This window comes from Bradysia coprophila, unplaced genomic scaffold (assembly GCF_014529535.1).
Source record: "Bradysia coprophila strain Holo2 unplaced genomic scaffold, BU_Bcop_v1 contig_358, whole genome shotgun sequence".
Taxonomy (NCBI): Eukaryota; Metazoa; Arthropoda; class Insecta; order Diptera; family Sciaridae; genus Bradysia; species Bradysia coprophila.
Window position 1 is genome coordinate 3,666,491 of NW_023503616.1, and position 16,192 is coordinate 3,682,682.

The following is a 16,192-nucleotide window of genomic DNA, read 5'->3' on the forward strand; positions in this document are numbered from 1 at the left end:
TGCGACGGGCTTCCGGTGAATCGCGTTCTATGGATTACCTATTACAGAAGGTTTCTATTGCCATTCAACGAAGGAACGCTAGCTGCATTTTGGGAACATTAGGAACGAATAGAATTGATGATTTTTATTTATTGTAAACTTGTTTTTTGAAAAGATCGTTTTTTTGCTGGTTGCGCCTAGCAGCCTTTTTTTTCGCTATATTGAATAAATCTCGTATAGAGAAAATAAAAAAAAAGGCGCAAATTCAATAAAATTACTAATTGGCACTTGTGATTTTCCAAGTCGACTCATATCGCCAGTCCAGGCTTGGCTGGCCTAACTAGTATACCTACTGAATTTGCAGTGAACAAGACTATAACTGAATCAAGAAAAAGATAGATTCATCAATAGAAGTTTGAAATTGTAGCATCTGTGTCAAAATTATCTATTGGCACACGAGATGTGCTCTACCTTAACAGAATTAAAAATTAACTATGAAGGGAACACGATCATCATTTAGCGAAACAACTTTTACATTTCTTTGTAAAAAAACATCTCAGTACTAACGTTTTACGTACACCATTTCAATTTTACTAACTTTTTTTCGTAACTGAATCACAAAGACGATATTTATGCCACTCAACGGGTAATAGTCAAAATCGTTTTTGATTGACATCTCTCACAAAAAGAAACGGGTTTGTCTGAAATTATGGTCGTTTTGAAGAAGGCTGTATACTTTGGGGAGGTCACGCAGATGCAGATACGCGGGTTACACACCACGTTTCATACAAAAAATTCACCACGCCATACAAATTTAGTTTTGATGAATTAGTTTGTATGGAAAAGGTGTGTTCCCGCGTATCTGCGATCTACAATGGCGATCTGCGTGACCTCCCCAAGACGCGCACGTTGGACTTTTAAAAACTCGAAAATCTTCGTGTGAATGGTGGTAGGAAACATTCTAGGAGGCGATATTAATGTCGTTGGACAGGTCTCTAATATTCGTGACACCATAAACTTAGCGCGGCAACTCCTCCAGGATTCCACAATATTGGTTCCAGTGTACTATTACAAAAATTCTCTAGAATTCTAATTTTCATCACTTCTATTTTATTTTTTCTGACGTATGAGAAAATATTAGGTTAGGGCCGGATTGTCTGCTAAAAGAATCTTCGAGAAATTTTGGTTAGTGCCAATAAAATTCGAAAAATTCAATTAATTCAATTTTGTCATGTAAAAGTTCCTAGTATATTATAATCATATTTCACACGTTGGCAACAAACCGGAAGGATTCGGAAAATTTTCGACTTTTCCTTATTTGCTGCATTTTCCGAATCAATATTTATTTTTTAACTGAGCGATGAAAAAATAGAACTTCTGTATTTCAACGATTTTCCGAAATCGGATTATTTCTAGTTGACCTGAAGTCGAATTCAATTTGTGAAAATCAGACCTGTTCCGAGCTGATTCAGCCGGAGATGAAGTCATGGGTAATGTTATTTGTTCACTGAGGAAAAAAAAGATGGCAATTCCATTTCGAGATTGTTGTTTGTGGCCAGAGCGTATCAAGTCCAGAAGAAAATGACAATTTTATCACGTGCGTTTCGAGTTTGTTTCTGCTTGTTTAGCAACCAAAACCACATCACTTTGAACTTGCCAAACCATCTTTATTTATAATTATCGGAATGGAATCTAATTCTCACGTCGTAACTACGGTTTAATACATCACAATTTGAAGGCTTCCGTTAAAATCGCATATCGGACATTGGAAATTAGCATCAGCCGTAAGGTTTCCCTTAAATCAAAACAACATTAGAAACTGATCTAACGGCTGAAAAATGTATCAACTCACCTGCAGGCAGTAATAGCAAAATATATGACTACATCCCATATGATGCGGCAACGTAGGCCTCTCATTGCAATAAGCGCATTTGGTATTCACAGTCATTAATGGTCTTCGTTCCGGTTGAACGCCGAAATTCCTCTTTGAAAACGACACAATGTTTCGAATCTTCCTCTTCACCGAATGGTAGTTAATCAAAGGTAATGTAAATCCTAGCAACTCCATAAATCCACCCCAAATCAATTCACGAGTCATGTGGGCGTATCCAACATCACGTCGTTTGTTGCCATACATGGAAATGTTGTCTAACCGCAGTAGATAGTCGGCTAGACTCGGTCTCTTGCCAGTTTTGAGAAATCGGAAAAAGTTTAGGAACGTGCTAACCGTCAGTGCATTGTCTATCCAAGTAATTGATGTCTGAAGCTTCCTATTGCTCGTTAAACGGAAGTTGGCATAGTCCTTCAAATATTTAAGGATCACATTGACCATGTAATGTAGAACCATTCTGGATCGTGTGAGCTGATCTTTGTCGTAGCAAATGAATAAGAGCTGCTGCCCGAATGTGGATAAATTGGATCGAATTGAACAGTACCATATTGCCGATCGAAGAAACAGATCCAATTCCGGTTGATAATTGCTGAACTGTCCTGGCTAATCATTTTGCTTAGATGGGAAGATAACACTGAGGCAAGTGTAAATGAATTACCGATAAGTTTTGAAGTGATTTCGCTAGTTGATCTCGTATAATTCTGGTTATGTCGTCATCCAGTTGCAAAGCGTCCAACTAAGGATTTAACGTTAAATTTTAACTTAAGAATATGAAATGTACAAATCTTGAACCTGGTTAACCCTTGGAACATATTCTGTTCTCATCTTGAAAAATTAAGAAACGATTTGATCGAATTGAATAACTTGACAGAAATACAAACCTTCTAATCAGCTGTTTTGACATTATCTTTCTTCAAGTTGTTAGTTGAGTGATGTCAAATCAGTTAATTTTTGATACAACAACGAAATGGACGAAAACAACAGCATTATTTACGGTCTTGAGAGTCAGGCTCGAAGTCTCACTCCTCAGTTGGCTGAACCTAAAGAAATCCGGTTTTTCATTGCAACGCAAACCTTAAAACCGAACAACCAGCTACATCTTATTGAACTAAATGAAAGTTCGTCGTCGCTGAGCGCAAAGGTACCACCCTGCCTTCAACGCATTCAACGCAACTAGAACCTAATTTTCATCTGCAGATATTTGCTCATCCTTTGGGAGAAGTATGGAAACTGAATTCCAGTCCACATGATCCTCGAGTTATAGTTTCGACATACAGCTGTCAGAAGGGGTCTCAAGTTGTAATGCAATCTGCGCTACTTCGACTTCCCGAATCTCTAGAAAATACAGAAAACAAGGAATACTTATCGTTTGAAAGCACCGATATTTTGGACACTCAAGCTCATGGAAATGAAATCAAAACAACCGAATTCCATCCAACCGATTCTAATAAACTAGCGACTGTAATTGACGGGAAAATTTTACTTCACGAACAAACTGAAGCGAAAGTTGTAGTTGTATCAACGTTGACTGGCAAAAATTCTCCAAAATATTCTACCGGAAAGTGGTCTCAGGTGATATTTCTATTACTTCGCGACTATTGAATATTCTGCTAAATTCGTTGTAACAGCATCATCAGGGAAACCAATTTGTGTGTTTATACGATTGTGGTATACGTAGCTACGATATCCGAGATCCGAATCATTGTGCGTGGCAAATTGAAGATGGACAGTTTATTCGTGATTTAGATTGTAACCCGAACAAGCAATGTCTTTTGGTTACTGGAGGTGATGATGGAACATTGAAAATTTGGGATACTCGAAATATAAAGGAACCCGTATTCCTTAGAAGTGATCATTCACATTGGTAAGTATTTACCTATAATGTTCAATTATGTGTGTATTGTGCTGGGACTTCTACGTTGCTTTGTAAAAATTATTGCATACTGATCCGCTAGAAACCGAATCTTTTACTTCATCAATTCTTTTACGACAGCCAATCATGAATGGTGTACATTACCTCTATCATTCTGTTAGGAATCATCTTAGTTTAGATCAGTTGTGCTGCCTTATATTGAGGTAAAGAAAGTTTCAGAATTTCATTTTATTCATGATCATTTTTACTTATTTGAGTCGCATTGCCCGACCTGCGTAACCAGTGTTGCCTACGTTTTTAATTATATGCAAACAGCCAGCCGACGTCGTTAGTTTCTGATCCTTTAATCCACCAGTAAATAAATCGAATGGTAGCTGGCCGGTTACAACGAACATTTCATCTAAATTAGGACCGCCGAAGGCAATATTATTTGCATATGGTGTGGGTATATCAAAAACTGTCAGCTCTTTCCCTGTGCTGGATAATAAGCTCTATTAAAATATGGGTCGTGCGTCACAATATTAGAAGTGGGTGAACTTTGTACCTTGAATCGATCTTTATAACTGTCGAACAGTTATAACACCCTATATATAAATTGTCTTCAACATCAATAGTGAGCCCGAAGCCGGTGTATGTAGGTACATCGCTCTCATCGTAGATCTGATATAACTTTCTTCCGTTACCTAAATGCAACCAATTCAAACGTTACGAACTCAAATTCTTGTGCCACGTGAAAACTGGCAAGGATTTTCAGTTAAGTAACCAATTTTCTAGCATCAACTTACTTATTTTGCCAGTCAAAATGTTCCACTCATATGCTTTTACCACAAATTCACAAGCGTTAATGTGAAACATTTTTCTTTTACGTAAACTATGAGCGATTCCATTCGAGAGTTCAACATAATCAAGTTGTTTCGCAACTCCGAAGTGTCGATCATAACTGTAGACAGAACCGTCCGGTGCAATTGATCTGGTGCAGAGAAACTTACGCATAGTTCCACCGTAAAATCGACCGAAGGGGTCGGTTTTACCAATATGCCACAGATTATCCTTGTAATACGGATCCTGTTCGACTCCAAAAATAATATCTAATATGCGAGCTGTCTCCGATTTACCATTCCAAAATATTCGCTTCACTGTTCGATCTGCAAAACCAACAGCAAACTCATCTCGGTGACCCTCAATGGGAATAATGAAACCAGCATTCGACGGAGCATTTGTGATTAAGGCAGCGTACACTTTGTTTTGCAAATAGTCCTAACGGTAAATTTGGTACGTTATTCCGAAGAAGTCCACGTAGTAAAGACTGTTTGTTAAAGCACACCAATGAGGAGAATCACCAAATTGGACTGGTTGTCCGTAATGATTTTAATCTCGAGATACTTTTGATTATACAGAAGAAGAAAATTAGTCGGACAGGATATTTTGTACAATTTAACGATAGTCGTCCTACAGCTTTTTCAATGAGTCCAGTTAATAAAATCAAGACCATCAACTTAAGCATTATAGAAATATGATTTCGCAGTAGAATTCGTTGGAATTAAATTTTGGTATATAGTCTATGAGTACGTGTTAAATACAGCAGGCTTCCAGTGGCAGATTTCGAGAACTTAGATTGTGTTAATGGGTGTGTTAATTGAAGTGTGGCACTGGAAAATCGTGACCTGTTGTAATGATAATTGATAAGCTTGCCGCTCTTATCGATGTCCATTTCTATTTATTTTTTCTTCTAATTACAGGATTTGGAGTGTACGGTTCAACACATTCCACGATCAGCTCATACTCTCCAGTAGCAGCGATTGTAAAGTATTATTGACTTGTGCGTCAAGCGTTAGTTCAGAGGCAACTGATGAAAATGGAGAACAGAAAGAGAAGTACCTAGTCCATCCACACTTCCAAATGTTTTTTTTTATATTTTGTCATTGAATCTGTCTTTTGTAGGATTCCGGATGGCTTGCTGCAAACATTTGACGGACATGAAGACTCTGTTTACTGTTGTGAATGGAGTAGTACCGATCCTTGGATTTTTGCTTCGTTAAGTTATGATGGTAGAGTGATCGTGTCCAAGGTGCCCAAACAATTCAAATACAAAATTCTACTTTAATGCATTTTATTAGTTACGCTCGCATTGGGACACGCGAGACATGATTTAATTATAAACATTAAACATATTTATTGTGTAAAAGAAAGTGCCTGCATATTGGTTCAGTGAAGTTACTTATCACTGTTTCCGTTCGCTGTGTTGGCTACAACTTCGGAATTATCAGCTGTCGATTTTTCGGTTTCTTCGATGCCGTCGACTTTTGCCGCATCTGACGTGTCGCTCACACTATTTTTGAACCTGTCGTACCTAAATGGATTTTGTTACAGAAGTTATCGCTGGGAAATATTTCTTGTTATTTACCTTTCAGTCGCTGTTGAATCTTCATCTTCATTGTCATTCTCTTCGATGTTGCCGACTTCTTGCAGTAATTCGCCTAAGTCTTTATCTACATCCGCCCAGATTTTGTCTTCAACGTTGTCGTCAATTTCATCATCGTTGGTTTCTTTGATAGAATCGTTGGGTTCATTCTTCACCTCAGCTTTGGCTGCCTTAGCTAAAGATCCGAATACAATTTTGGATTACGTTAGTCACATACGAAAATTTTACACTTCAATGGAAATTTACCTGCCGCCTTTTCCTTTTTCGCCTCCCGTTCTTGTCGTTCCTGTCGCCGGTGAATTTTTTCCGCCGCCAACCTTAGATTCTGATTTTCTTTGTACCGTAGATATGACCGCAAATGACTTCTGCTACCGCAATGTTTCGATAGGGCAGTTGTCTGGTCATCAGTTAGTGGCAAATAATATCGGCACAGTTCACAATAGTAGACTTCCACTTTCTTTACGTGTTCATTGCCAACATTGATTTCAGTTTTCGGTTTAATGTCCTCAGTTGCACTATTTTCTTCTTTCTTTTCCAACAGGTCTTCCTCGTTCTCATTTTGATCGTCAACATCGCCAATCGAATCGACAGTCATGAATTGCTCCAAATCGACCTCGCATTCATTTTCACTAGCTGCTGTTGAATCGTTTCCTTGACGTGCTTTGCGCTGTAGACGAAGATCATATTTTAGTTAATTGTTTGCTGGATTACAGGATTTGATCATATTTAAAGTTAATGGTTGCAAAGTCAATTAATGAATAAATGTTAACCGATTAAATGTCGAAAATGAGTGCAGTGAATGCAATGTTAGTTAATGCATGAGTTAGTGAGTTACAGTGTTTTCGTTAAATTCGATTGTAATGCGTGTCTACTAATAGATACTCGCTGATAAATGACGAGATTTCGGCAATATCAGAGGGGCAGATACATATTGCTTTATGACGGTTTTGATTAAATTGCATTTTTTGGTACAGATTTAGACTTTTGTCGGATCCACAAAAAATATTGTGGTATCCTGCTGACCAAATTACCAGGAAACTTTCCTGTAAAAAATGTGGATAGCCTTCTCCGGTAACTCAGTTACGGGAAGTTTTTGACTCAGTTCCAGGGATGAAACATTTTTTTTTAACGAGGGAAAAAGGGGTTGTCTGAGGCCACAAATCATCCGAAATTTTTTTTGAAATTTTTTTTTCCCCGAAGTAAATAAAACGTTTTTCATAACAAATGCTTCCGAAGTTTAAGTGGAGTGGAGAAAATAACTATTTTCTCGTCAGCGTTGTGAAAACATTATTTCCATGCCCGAACTACGCCGTCAGCTGATAAAACAACGACACAAGTATCAAAGTTTGGATAGGAAGTGGATTTCGAGTCTCTTTCACTCCTTAATTTCGTCGTTGGTGTAAAGCGATTGTTTACATTTACAACGATATCAGCCAAGTTCCATCACATACATAGCATACACGATGTTAGTATTCATAGAAATGGCGAAATCAGTTGAAAACGACTGGAGTGATTAAAATAACCAAAAGTCAAAACAGAACTGCTTCATGCTTCAAATCTTAAGCTTAGCGTTAATGTAAGCATTTTAAAGTTGTTGCAAGTTCAAGCATTTAAATGTGAACGACGTTCACTGAACATGCAATCCGTTTGTTTCAATAAAATTAGTTCGTCTTTAGTCAAAATGAGTTAAATTCTGAAAAAAAGCAAGCGTGCAGGATGTCGTCTTCTTATACCCCAACAGATGAATGTCATAAATAAACTATCCCATCTTGGTTCAGTATAATTGATTGTGTGTATATTGTGTGACAAATTCTACTCAAAAAATGAATTCTTCGAATTCACTCACCTTGATGTGTTCAATGGTACAATTATGCGTTTCAAATTCCATTGGACTCTTAAAGCCGATACGACAAACCGTGCAATACGGCATCAAAAATTTCTTCATTTTTCGATGTGCCTCGGAAGCCTGATGTTCAGCTTTTTCGGACCGATAGTTGAGGCGGCACAACAAACAAAATTGAGAATTCAAATCCTCAGTGTCTTTAGCGGATTCTTCGATTTCACGCTGAGTATTCCGTTGCGCCAATCTCATGCGTGCCAACTGGGCTTTTTGCCGCAAAGATAATCGTTTCAAAGACAATTTATGCTGACGACTATACAAATGATGTTGATATTCCTAGGTTTATGGACAATTTAGAGTTTTGCTATGTGTGACGAAACGATTTTGGTTATTTACCTTGAACGTTACGCATTTAACATTGCAATGAATGCACACCAATTTGATGTAAGATTTTTGCAGTGATTTGTACGAGGTTTTAGGTTTACTGTCGACTTCGCTTTTTTTCTCTTCGTCGATATTTTCGTCAGCATCTGATTCATCTTTGACACTTACATCAGTGCCAGTCTCATTAGCTTCAGCAGTTTTATCAGCTGGTTTGGTTGATTTCTTTGCTGTTGCTTCGGTATTGGTTTCCGCTTCATCGTCAGCCTTTTCCTTGTTGCCATCGGCTTTGGAATCCTCATCTTCGGGCTCATCTGCAGTGCCTTTTTTGCCAGCCGTATTATTCTTCTTCAATAACGTGCTAATTTGAATGGTGAAAGGAAATTGGATTTGGATTTCTTCTTCGTAATTCGTATGTTATATGAACATAAAAGCATTTCGATTATTTGAACTTGAAATTATCTTGATGGCCACCAACAATTTACGTTGGTGTGTCCACATTCACTCATTTTTTTATCGAAATAAAGTTGAGATTGATGCAACGCTCAAATTACAACTTTACATGAGACAGCAGTCGTTCATTGTGGAATTTGTCATTTTGTTGGAAAAAAATAATTTTATAAAACGTGTATATACCATACCTCCTCAGCCGAGCGATCTTTACTCGTCTTGCTGTTTCCGTACGTGATTTCAACGATAAATATTTTTTTCGCAAAGCAACTGTCTGCGTCGGCGGTTGCGGACGACGTATACCACGCAAAACGCTACTTCGTCCACGATATGTGGTTGTACCTCTTTGTCGTCTAGGTGGCAAACTTTTGGGTGGTGCCATTCGTTCTCTTGAACGCTGAGAGGACACTTCACGTGGACGAAATGTTGCTGGGCGCTCAGCACTGCGCGAAGATGGTTCATACGATGGACGACGATAGGAACTACTATTGTCACTGTACCGATTGCTGCCATAATCACTTGCTGAATTGCCGCCATATTCAAGGCTTCGTCTTGAGCTCTACATTGGAAATAAGGCCAAGAAGAATATTTTTGTTTGGATTTGATTTCATTTAAAATAGTTGAAGTCATTGATTTTAGTCGTTGTCTTGATTGGTTTTGGTTTTTTTGTTTCTCAAAATAGAAAATTCTCATAGAACACACATGCGCAACTAGGTATCATCGTCATAATCCAAGACTGAACATTCTTCAGTCTTAATACCGACGCAATGACGTATAGAAATCAACAATTCTGTTATCTTCTAGTCAGTCCCCATCTTTTTTTTGACACTAAGAAATGAATTCGTAATTTGATAATCAATCAATTTCATCATTTTTGATTTCGGTGAAGTGTCAATCAGTTCATCATAATCTCTACAAAGTGAGTATGGTAATAGATTTTCAAAAACGTTTCCTAATTCATCACCAAGAATTCTTCGTCGACTTTCTAATCGTTTTGTAAAATCAATTGGAATATTAGTTATCACAGAAGTGTGTTATCGAAAAAGATAAAAAGAAAGCTCAATTGCAAATTATTTACCTCAGTGTATCGCGGCCGTTTCCGATCGAGAGAGCGATCCCTTGATGACTGTAAGTAATAAATTTTGGTATTAGAAGATGTAACAAAAAAAAAAATCAAAGGCTAGTATGGACGACGCTTCCATACTAAACTGTTAGTATGATGAGGCAAATGTAGTTAAGCTAGGCACAAACCTATTTAAATGCATGCTTTGAAAAATCGGACACACGGGAGTTGTACAAAGGACACTAAAGTACTAAGTCTTTGATCGTTCAGTTCAGACTGAAGTTTCAATAGACTTTTAAGAAGATCAGAGCGAGAAGTCTGAAGACCAGTTATGGCTTGCCTTGCATGACTTGTCATTGTTTTTTCCCATACATTGTTTTGATACATCCCGCAAGGCATGTTAAAATAAGTGGTCTAAATAACGGTCTATGGTACGCGTACCGTTTTGGTCATGCCAATTCTATTCTTTTATTTATAGTGAATTGGTTTCAGTTCTGAGGAGCTATGATTACTTTTAATCTCAAGTGTCTGGGTCTGGGCAATAAAGTGTCATATTTACAAAGTTGTGGTTAATTCGTGTTGGAAAAGGCATTCGTGCTTTGATTTCGAAATGCGATTTTCTTACATCTCACATCAATTGTGAAATAAATGCCGTATTTAAACTAGTTCGATTAGGTCAAAGGGTTTTTAAAGTTGTTTTCAATACTTGTACCGTAAATGGTTAGCCTTAGCACTTATGGAAGCTCATTTATACAAAGGGTACGCTTTACAGAAATCGGACAAACCATTATAGTTTGGTAAAAAACAACTTGAACAGAAGAAAACGATTAACCCATTTAATGGGCTTTACGTACTTTTATCTAAATCAGTAACTAATAATTGGATAGGTACGATAGGTGAGGCTTCGAACCAGGTTCGAATTTTTTGAAAGTCAAACACCGACGCTTCAGGTTCTGTTATCCGAAAGCCAAAGGTGCAGACAGGTCACACAATTTTTGCTTGGTTCATTGGTTTCGTTTTGACATGCAGAACAGAAAACTCTCATCAGGTCACAGGTCAGATTAATCTGTGACCTGATGACGTTTCATTAGTTCTAAATGAAACATTTGACTTATTTGCAGGATTTGAAATGGCTAAATCTTAGCTATTAAGCACGGTATAGTCTGTACGACCTATCTAGATATTTTACCTCCAACATACAAAGACTTGAAGAATTTGACCCGATTGACCCGTCTTTTCTAGGTGGTAGGCCTTCAAATTAAACTTTTTATTTTTTCCGTTTATATTTTGACCGGTTCTACTCACAGAGTAGTTATGCCAGTCACAATAATACGAAAATAGTGAAATAGAATATCAAAGAAATCGCCATCGCCATACCCTGCACACAGTAAGACCCAGAGTTGGTCGATTGAAAAATGCTTACAGTTCACTTTTATGCTGATACTTTGAAAAAAGACACTCACCTGATGAAATTGACGTTTATGAAAGTCATTGGATCGTTCGGCGGGATATCTATGAGAGTTACTGTGTCCTTCGTATCGACCGGAACCGCTTCTCGATTCGAAAGATTGTTCGTAACTTTCTCTGCCACTATATCCACTTCCACCGCCTCTATATCGTCCACCATTACTATGATTACTATCATACCCTCCACGGCTGCTATTGTAACTTGAATTGGTGTGATAATGGGAATTTGAGTTTCCTCGGTATGAGGATCCACCTCGGCCACCACGGCCAGAAAAAGACCGTCCACCTCTCATTGTTGTTTTTTCTTTTCTCTTTTCACCTTTTCAATATAAAATAAAAGTTGTGTGTTAGGATGATCATAGTTGTGGAAAAATATCTTCTAATTTCAGCCGGCCATTTTGACAGTACTACTGAGAAAATTCATCAAGCATTTTAATCATTTTTTTGCAATTGAAACAATATAAATCCAACAAACGTGTGGTATATTAAAGTATGCGTACTTGTATTAGCTAAATTATTATCTCAACGGGACACAGTCGCCGATAGTATTAAAACACTGATGTGGATTGTTAGAAAACTTTTTTATGTGCACATAAAACTTTTGACCCTTTTTATTTGCTGTCGTCTGGCCACTGACACCAACAGTACCAACTTAAGAAATTAACGAAAAAAAATGTTTTTTTTTTGGTTTACAATCTAGAGTGATACAGAAACTCATAAGTCAGCTCGAGTAACTCAGACTAATTTTCATTCTTTTCCATATTTTATTTCATCGAAAACGCTGGATGTTGTACTCTTAAAAATATGCTTTCTTACGTGTAATCCCATTTCATTTATTTTTATTTATAGTTGAACATTGATAAATAACGTCATGCCAATAATATGTAACCGTCAGCCTTGCATGTTGTCACTTCACGCAAAGAGAGCGCGCTATTTTGTATGATTTTTTTTTTTTCAGATTTCTTTACAGAGCCAAAATTTGTTTGATATACTGTCCAGTTTCAGTACTCTATTTAGAGTACCACTGACGCTTGAAGTGCGTTGATGTTGTGGTTCTCTGAAGAGTTATCTGTCTGAAGAGCAACTATATATAGGCGAGAATTTAAGTTTCTTTCCTTTGGCCTGTATCACCACAAATCCTATTCTATCTTATTCGTGCTTCAAATACGAGCAAAACGAGCTATCACTCGACTATGTAACTTTAAAATTGCCGGAGATACATCGTTTTGAAGTTGGTCATTTTGATAGAAAATGCACCAAATTAATGTTTTCCAAACAATCAAAATCTTTCAACTTACTCTGTATGTTTCTATCTGTCTATCTATCTGTCTATCTATCTGTCTGTCTATCTATCGACGGTCAGCCAATCTCCATGAAATTTTGCAGGTACCTCAGGGTGGGCATAAAAATGAAAATGTGATACGCCATTACCCCAGGAAAAACCAGAATTTTGTTTTATTGGCCTCGAAGTGGTTTCTGAGTGTGGTTTTCGAGGGTCGGGAACGCGTTTTCGGCGGTAGCTTAGCTGTATTGAAACCTACAGAGGCGTGCGACCCATCAAATGAAAGGTATTCGTAACACGATTCGAACAAAAAAATAATTAAAAAAATCGGGGCAGGTACTCGAGCGTAGGATGAAAGGACTAATATTTTTTTGGGTTCTGAGAGATAGAGAATTACTTTCTTCGGCATAGTCTCAGAGTTTTACGAGTAGAACAGAGGGGCATATGTGAAAAATGTCGAAAGTTGGAAATGGGTGGGTCAATTATGTTTTTAGAGTTATTTTGTGAATGGTGGCAGATAGAGTTACTTTCTTCGGCAAAGTCTCAGAGTTTTACGAGTAGAACAGAGGGGCATATGTGAAAAATGTCGAAAGTTGGAAATGGGTGGGTAAATTGGGATTTTGGAGATATTTCTTGAATGCTGGCAGATAGAGAATTACTTTCTTCGTCAAATTTTCGAATTTCGTCAAATTTTCGAATTTCGTCAAATTTTCAAATTTCGTCAAATTTCGAATTTCGTCAAATTTTCGATTTTCGTCAAATTTTCGAATTTCGTCAAATTTTCGAATTTCGTTAAATTTCGTCAAATTTTCGAATTTCGTCAAATTTCGTCAAATTTTCGAATTTTGTCAAATTTTCGATTTTCGTAAAATTTTAGAATTAAAACTGTAAACTGTTATAAAAAGCAGTGTTGACTACACTTCTAAAACAACTGATATCCCAACAAAAATCAATCTTTTCATAGATCCACGCAAGGCTGATAGAATGCAAAAAGTACGTTGCATTGTTATTCCTGTTTCGAAAAGAACGGAGTTTTTCTTGAGGTTATAATTTTAGAAAATTGTGTGCAGTCTCTACAAATAGTCCTACCGTCAACTTTTAATTTTCCTTGCTTCGTTACAGTTAGCAAAACGCTTTTGTGACTGTAGTAATTGTTGAAAATTGATGTGATTGGGACCAAGAACATAAAATATAGGATTTTTAACGTCAGACAAAATCAATTTAATAAACGCGAGGGAACGTGTGTGCAAATTTCGCATCAACTTTATCGTCAATTTATTGTTGTTGTTTTTTGTTTGTTTTTGTTGCCCGTGTTCTAACCAACAATCATGAATAAAAGTTGGCAAGGAAAAGCTGTTTCTATCTATTGTGGCAACTCGTTGGGCGTTTTTCAAGGAATAATTAAAGACGCAAACAACACCAAACTCACAATTGTCAATACTTTTGTGAATGGGCTGCCACTGCGAACCATGGATACGGAGGTCACGATCAAGTGAGTTTCGTCGGAACGATTCGGATGAAAAGAAATTTATTCACTTTTTTTTACAATATTGAAGGGCTGAAGACATAATCAGGCTTGAATTTATTCCTCCTCCAAATAGTGAGGTTAATGGTGCGAACAAAGTGGAACAACAGTCGAACGGCGAAAGTTCGCTAAATCACAGAATGAAAGACATTAAAATCTCCAAAACGTAAGTCCTGTTCAATTTACCGTTAACTTTCGATGTTTTCTTTTGGTTGATTATTTGAAAAACAACGTCAACGTAAGACATCGAATATTAATTCGTTCTGCACTTAACTGTACGTTCATTTACAGATCAAAGTCTCCTACGAAGATGAAGCCCATCTCACCACCAAAATTCAATCATGCATTTGGAAATATGATTCCTGCCAAAGTAGAGGTCAAGTTATCTGGAACCTATTTCGAAGAGCAACGTAATGCCAGAAGTAAACCAATTGACATCAAACAACCCTCATCGCTGACAAACCAACACACTAACGGCTCCAGTTTAGCTTCATTTAAAAGCGAAAAGCGAAAGTGTAATCAATTGCGACGAATCGCCCATAATTCCAATACGTTCGATACGCCTATAGACCACGGAGTGTTGCAATCGGACTTTGACTTTGAGAAAAATCTGGCACTTTTCGACAAACAGGCGATTTGGGATGAAATCGATGCTATACAAAAGCCAGATCTACTTCCACAAAGTTGTTCCAATAAATCGAAAAACTATCGTCACGACGAAAACATTCTTTCCTCAAAACCAACGGGATTGCGTCAAATTTCGACCGGCTACCAATGCATTCAAGAATTTGCAACTGACGACGATTTGGTCATCCCATCTATTCCAGTAACGATGCGATATGTCATTCAACGGAATGCCGAAGCTATGGGCCTAACGAAGGAACGACAGACTGATATGCTAGCAAGGGGAGCTACCGAATTGGCAATATTGTTATTGGGCGGTGCTAGGCGACTGGTTCCTATGAATCAACACCAGTGGCCAACCATTTTGATTATATGTGACGAGCCGTACAACGAGGAGTTGAGTGAAGTTGGACTGGCGACTGGAAGAATATTGGCTTCCCATGGATTGAAAATCTTAGTTTCCGTCGGCCTTGAAAAGAAGAGCACTCGAAAGAGCAATGAATTGCAGCTATTAAAAGGCTGCAAAAACGTAAAGTTGATTACTACTCCGTTCTCAGGTCGGTTAACATAAGAATAACGTACAATGAAGGCTCTTGTAACAAAATTTCAATTACAGAAGTGCCACCATGCGACCTGGTTATTTTGGCTATAAAATCTAAAATTCCGAGTCCGCAGATTACAAAATGGATTAACGTTAACAGGTGAGCCAATTTATTGTTTGGTTGGCAATATCGACTTTAGTATGAGAGTGTGTGACTATAACGAAGCATATGACCATAGTCGTGGAATCTTATTCCTTGAAAGTCAAACGAAAGTGCCATTTTAGTCGGATAAACTCTTGATAACCAAAACATTTTTGTTTTACTTTCAGATCTCCAATTACACTTGCTATTGATCCACCGGCCACTGGCATTCAAAACATTACGATAAAATACTCGATACTTCCAATTTTACCAATTGACGGTGTTGCTGCTTGTGGCAAACTATATTTATGTAACCTAGGTATTCCGGGCAGTTGCTTTTCGGACGCTGGCATAAAGTACGAAAGTCCATTCGGTCATAAGTTTGTGATTCCGTTGCACACTCTTTGTGGAGATGAGTGAATAGTGACTTTCTTTTCGTGTGAAAATGTTTCATTGACGTACGTCCAAACTGCAACAGATATGTTCTCAATGTTAAAATTATTAAATGCCTGGAGTTCAAAACGAAATTGCGTTTGTGCTTATAATTACTGCTTGGATAATCAGCATAATTAGACACATCTTTCACTACTACTACATTGGTGTATGGCGTACATCAGACATTTTAAAACGTAAAGTTAGTTCAACGCATCCATGTATTGAACTAAACATGAATAACAGTACAGATAAAAAAATGTGTTATCTTATACCCAAA

At 37.5% G+C, this 16,192-nt stretch overlaps 4 protein-coding genes across 5 annotated transcripts; 2 read left to right on the plus strand and 2 right to left on the minus strand.

Annotated features, from left to right (window-relative positions):
* Positions 1 to 1,601: 1,601 nt before the first annotated feature.
* LOC119081265 (peroxisome biogenesis factor 2) lies at positions 1,602 to 2,825 on the minus strand. Its single transcript, XM_037190006.1, has 4 exons — positions 2,663 to 2,825; positions 2,529 to 2,606; positions 1,832 to 2,473; positions 1,602 to 1,774 (listed from the first exon to the last, which is right to left on the minus strand). Exons 1-4 carry the CDS (start codon positions 2,693 to 2,695, stop codon positions 1,697 to 1,699), a joined length of 831 nt encoding a protein of 276 aa, XP_037045901.1. The 5' UTR covers positions 2,696 to 2,825; the 3' UTR covers positions 1,602 to 1,696.
* On the plus strand, positions 2,806 to 5,928 carry LOC119081264 (EARP-interacting protein homolog). Its single transcript, XM_037190005.1, has 5 exons — positions 2,806 to 3,011; positions 3,068 to 3,442; positions 3,499 to 3,734; positions 5,483 to 5,617; positions 5,685 to 5,928. Exons 1-5 carry the CDS (start codon positions 2,838 to 2,840, stop codon positions 5,845 to 5,847), a joined length of 1,083 nt encoding a protein of 360 aa, XP_037045900.1. The 5' UTR covers positions 2,806 to 2,837; the 3' UTR covers positions 5,848 to 5,928.
* On the minus strand, positions 5,837 to 12,021 carry LOC119081263. The gene is made up of 9 exons (XM_037190004.1): positions 11,867 to 12,021; positions 11,363 to 11,685; positions 9,915 to 9,962; positions 9,028 to 9,395; positions 8,402 to 8,747; positions 8,012 to 8,341; positions 6,412 to 6,832; positions 6,148 to 6,340; positions 5,837 to 6,093 (listed from the first exon to the last, which is right to left on the minus strand). Exons 2-9 carry the CDS (start codon positions 11,657 to 11,659, stop codon positions 5,958 to 5,960), a joined length of 2,139 nt encoding a protein of 712 aa, XP_037045899.1. The 5' UTR covers positions 11,660 to 11,685; positions 11,867 to 12,021; the 3' UTR covers positions 5,837 to 5,957.
* A 1,634-nt stretch (positions 12,022 to 13,655) lies between these two features.
* LOC119081266 (enhancer of mRNA-decapping protein 3) lies at positions 13,656 to 16,007 on the plus strand. Of its 2 annotated transcripts, XM_037190007.1 has the most exons (6): positions 13,661 to 14,140; positions 14,205 to 14,339; positions 14,465 to 14,592; positions 14,662 to 15,354; positions 15,414 to 15,498; positions 15,669 to 16,007. In XM_037190007.1, exons 1-6 carry the CDS (start codon positions 13,977 to 13,979, stop codon positions 15,898 to 15,900), a joined length of 1,437 nt encoding a protein of 478 aa, XP_037045902.1. In that variant the 5' UTR covers positions 13,661 to 13,976; the 3' UTR covers positions 15,901 to 16,007. The 2 variants fall into 2 exon arrangements, with proteins under 2 accessions (XP_037045903.1, XP_037045902.1); XM_037190008.1 differs by having other exon boundaries at positions 13,656 to 14,140; positions 14,465 to 15,354.
* The last annotated feature ends 185 nt before the right edge of the window (positions 16,008 to 16,192 follow it).

Coding starts and splice junctions, on each gene's coding strand:
- LOC119081265 (XM_037190006.1), bottom strand. CDS start 2,695: ATGAGAACAGAATATGTTCCAAGGGTTAACCAG. Junction 2,607..2,662: donor ATGTTCCAAGGGTTAACCAG/GTTCAAGATTTG, acceptor TTAAATCCTTAG/TTGGACGCTTTGCAACTGGA. Junction 2,474..2,528: donor AATCACTTCAAAACTTATCG/GTAATTCATTTA, acceptor CAAAATGATTAG/CCAGGACAGTTCAGCAATTA.
- LOC119081264 (XM_037190005.1), top strand. CDS start 2,838: ATGGACGAAAACAACAGCATTATTTACGGTCTTGAGAGTCAGGCTCGA. Junction 3,012..3,067: donor CGTCGTCGCTGAGCGCAAAG/GTACCACCCTGC, acceptor TTTCATCTGCAG/ATATTTGCTCATCCTTTGGG. Junction 3,735..5,482: donor AGAAGTGATCATTCACATTG/GTAAGTATTTAC, acceptor TTCTAATTACAG/GATTTGGAGTGTACGGTTCA.
- LOC119081263 (XM_037190004.1), bottom strand. CDS start 11,659: ATGAGAGGTGGACGGTCTTTTTCTGGCCGTGGTGGCCGAGGTGGATCC. Junction 9,396..9,914: donor AACGGCCGCGATACACTGAG/GTAAATAATTTG, acceptor TTTCCAATGTAG/AGCTCAAGACGAAGCCTTGA. Junction 6,341..6,411: donor GAAAAAGGAAAAGGCGGCAG/GTAAATTTCCAT, acceptor TCGGATCTTTAG/CTAAGGCAGCCAAAGCTGAG.
- LOC119081266 (XM_037190008.1), top strand. CDS start 13,977: ATGAATAAAAGTTGGCAAGGAAAAGCTGTTTCTATCTATTGTGGCAAC. Junction 14,141..14,204: donor GATACGGAGGTCACGATCAA/GTGAGTTTCGTC, acceptor ACAATATTGAAG/GGCTGAAGACATAATCAGGC. Junction 15,499..15,668: donor AAATGGATTAACGTTAACAG/GTGAGCCAATTT, acceptor TTTTACTTTCAG/ATCTCCAATTACACTTGCTA.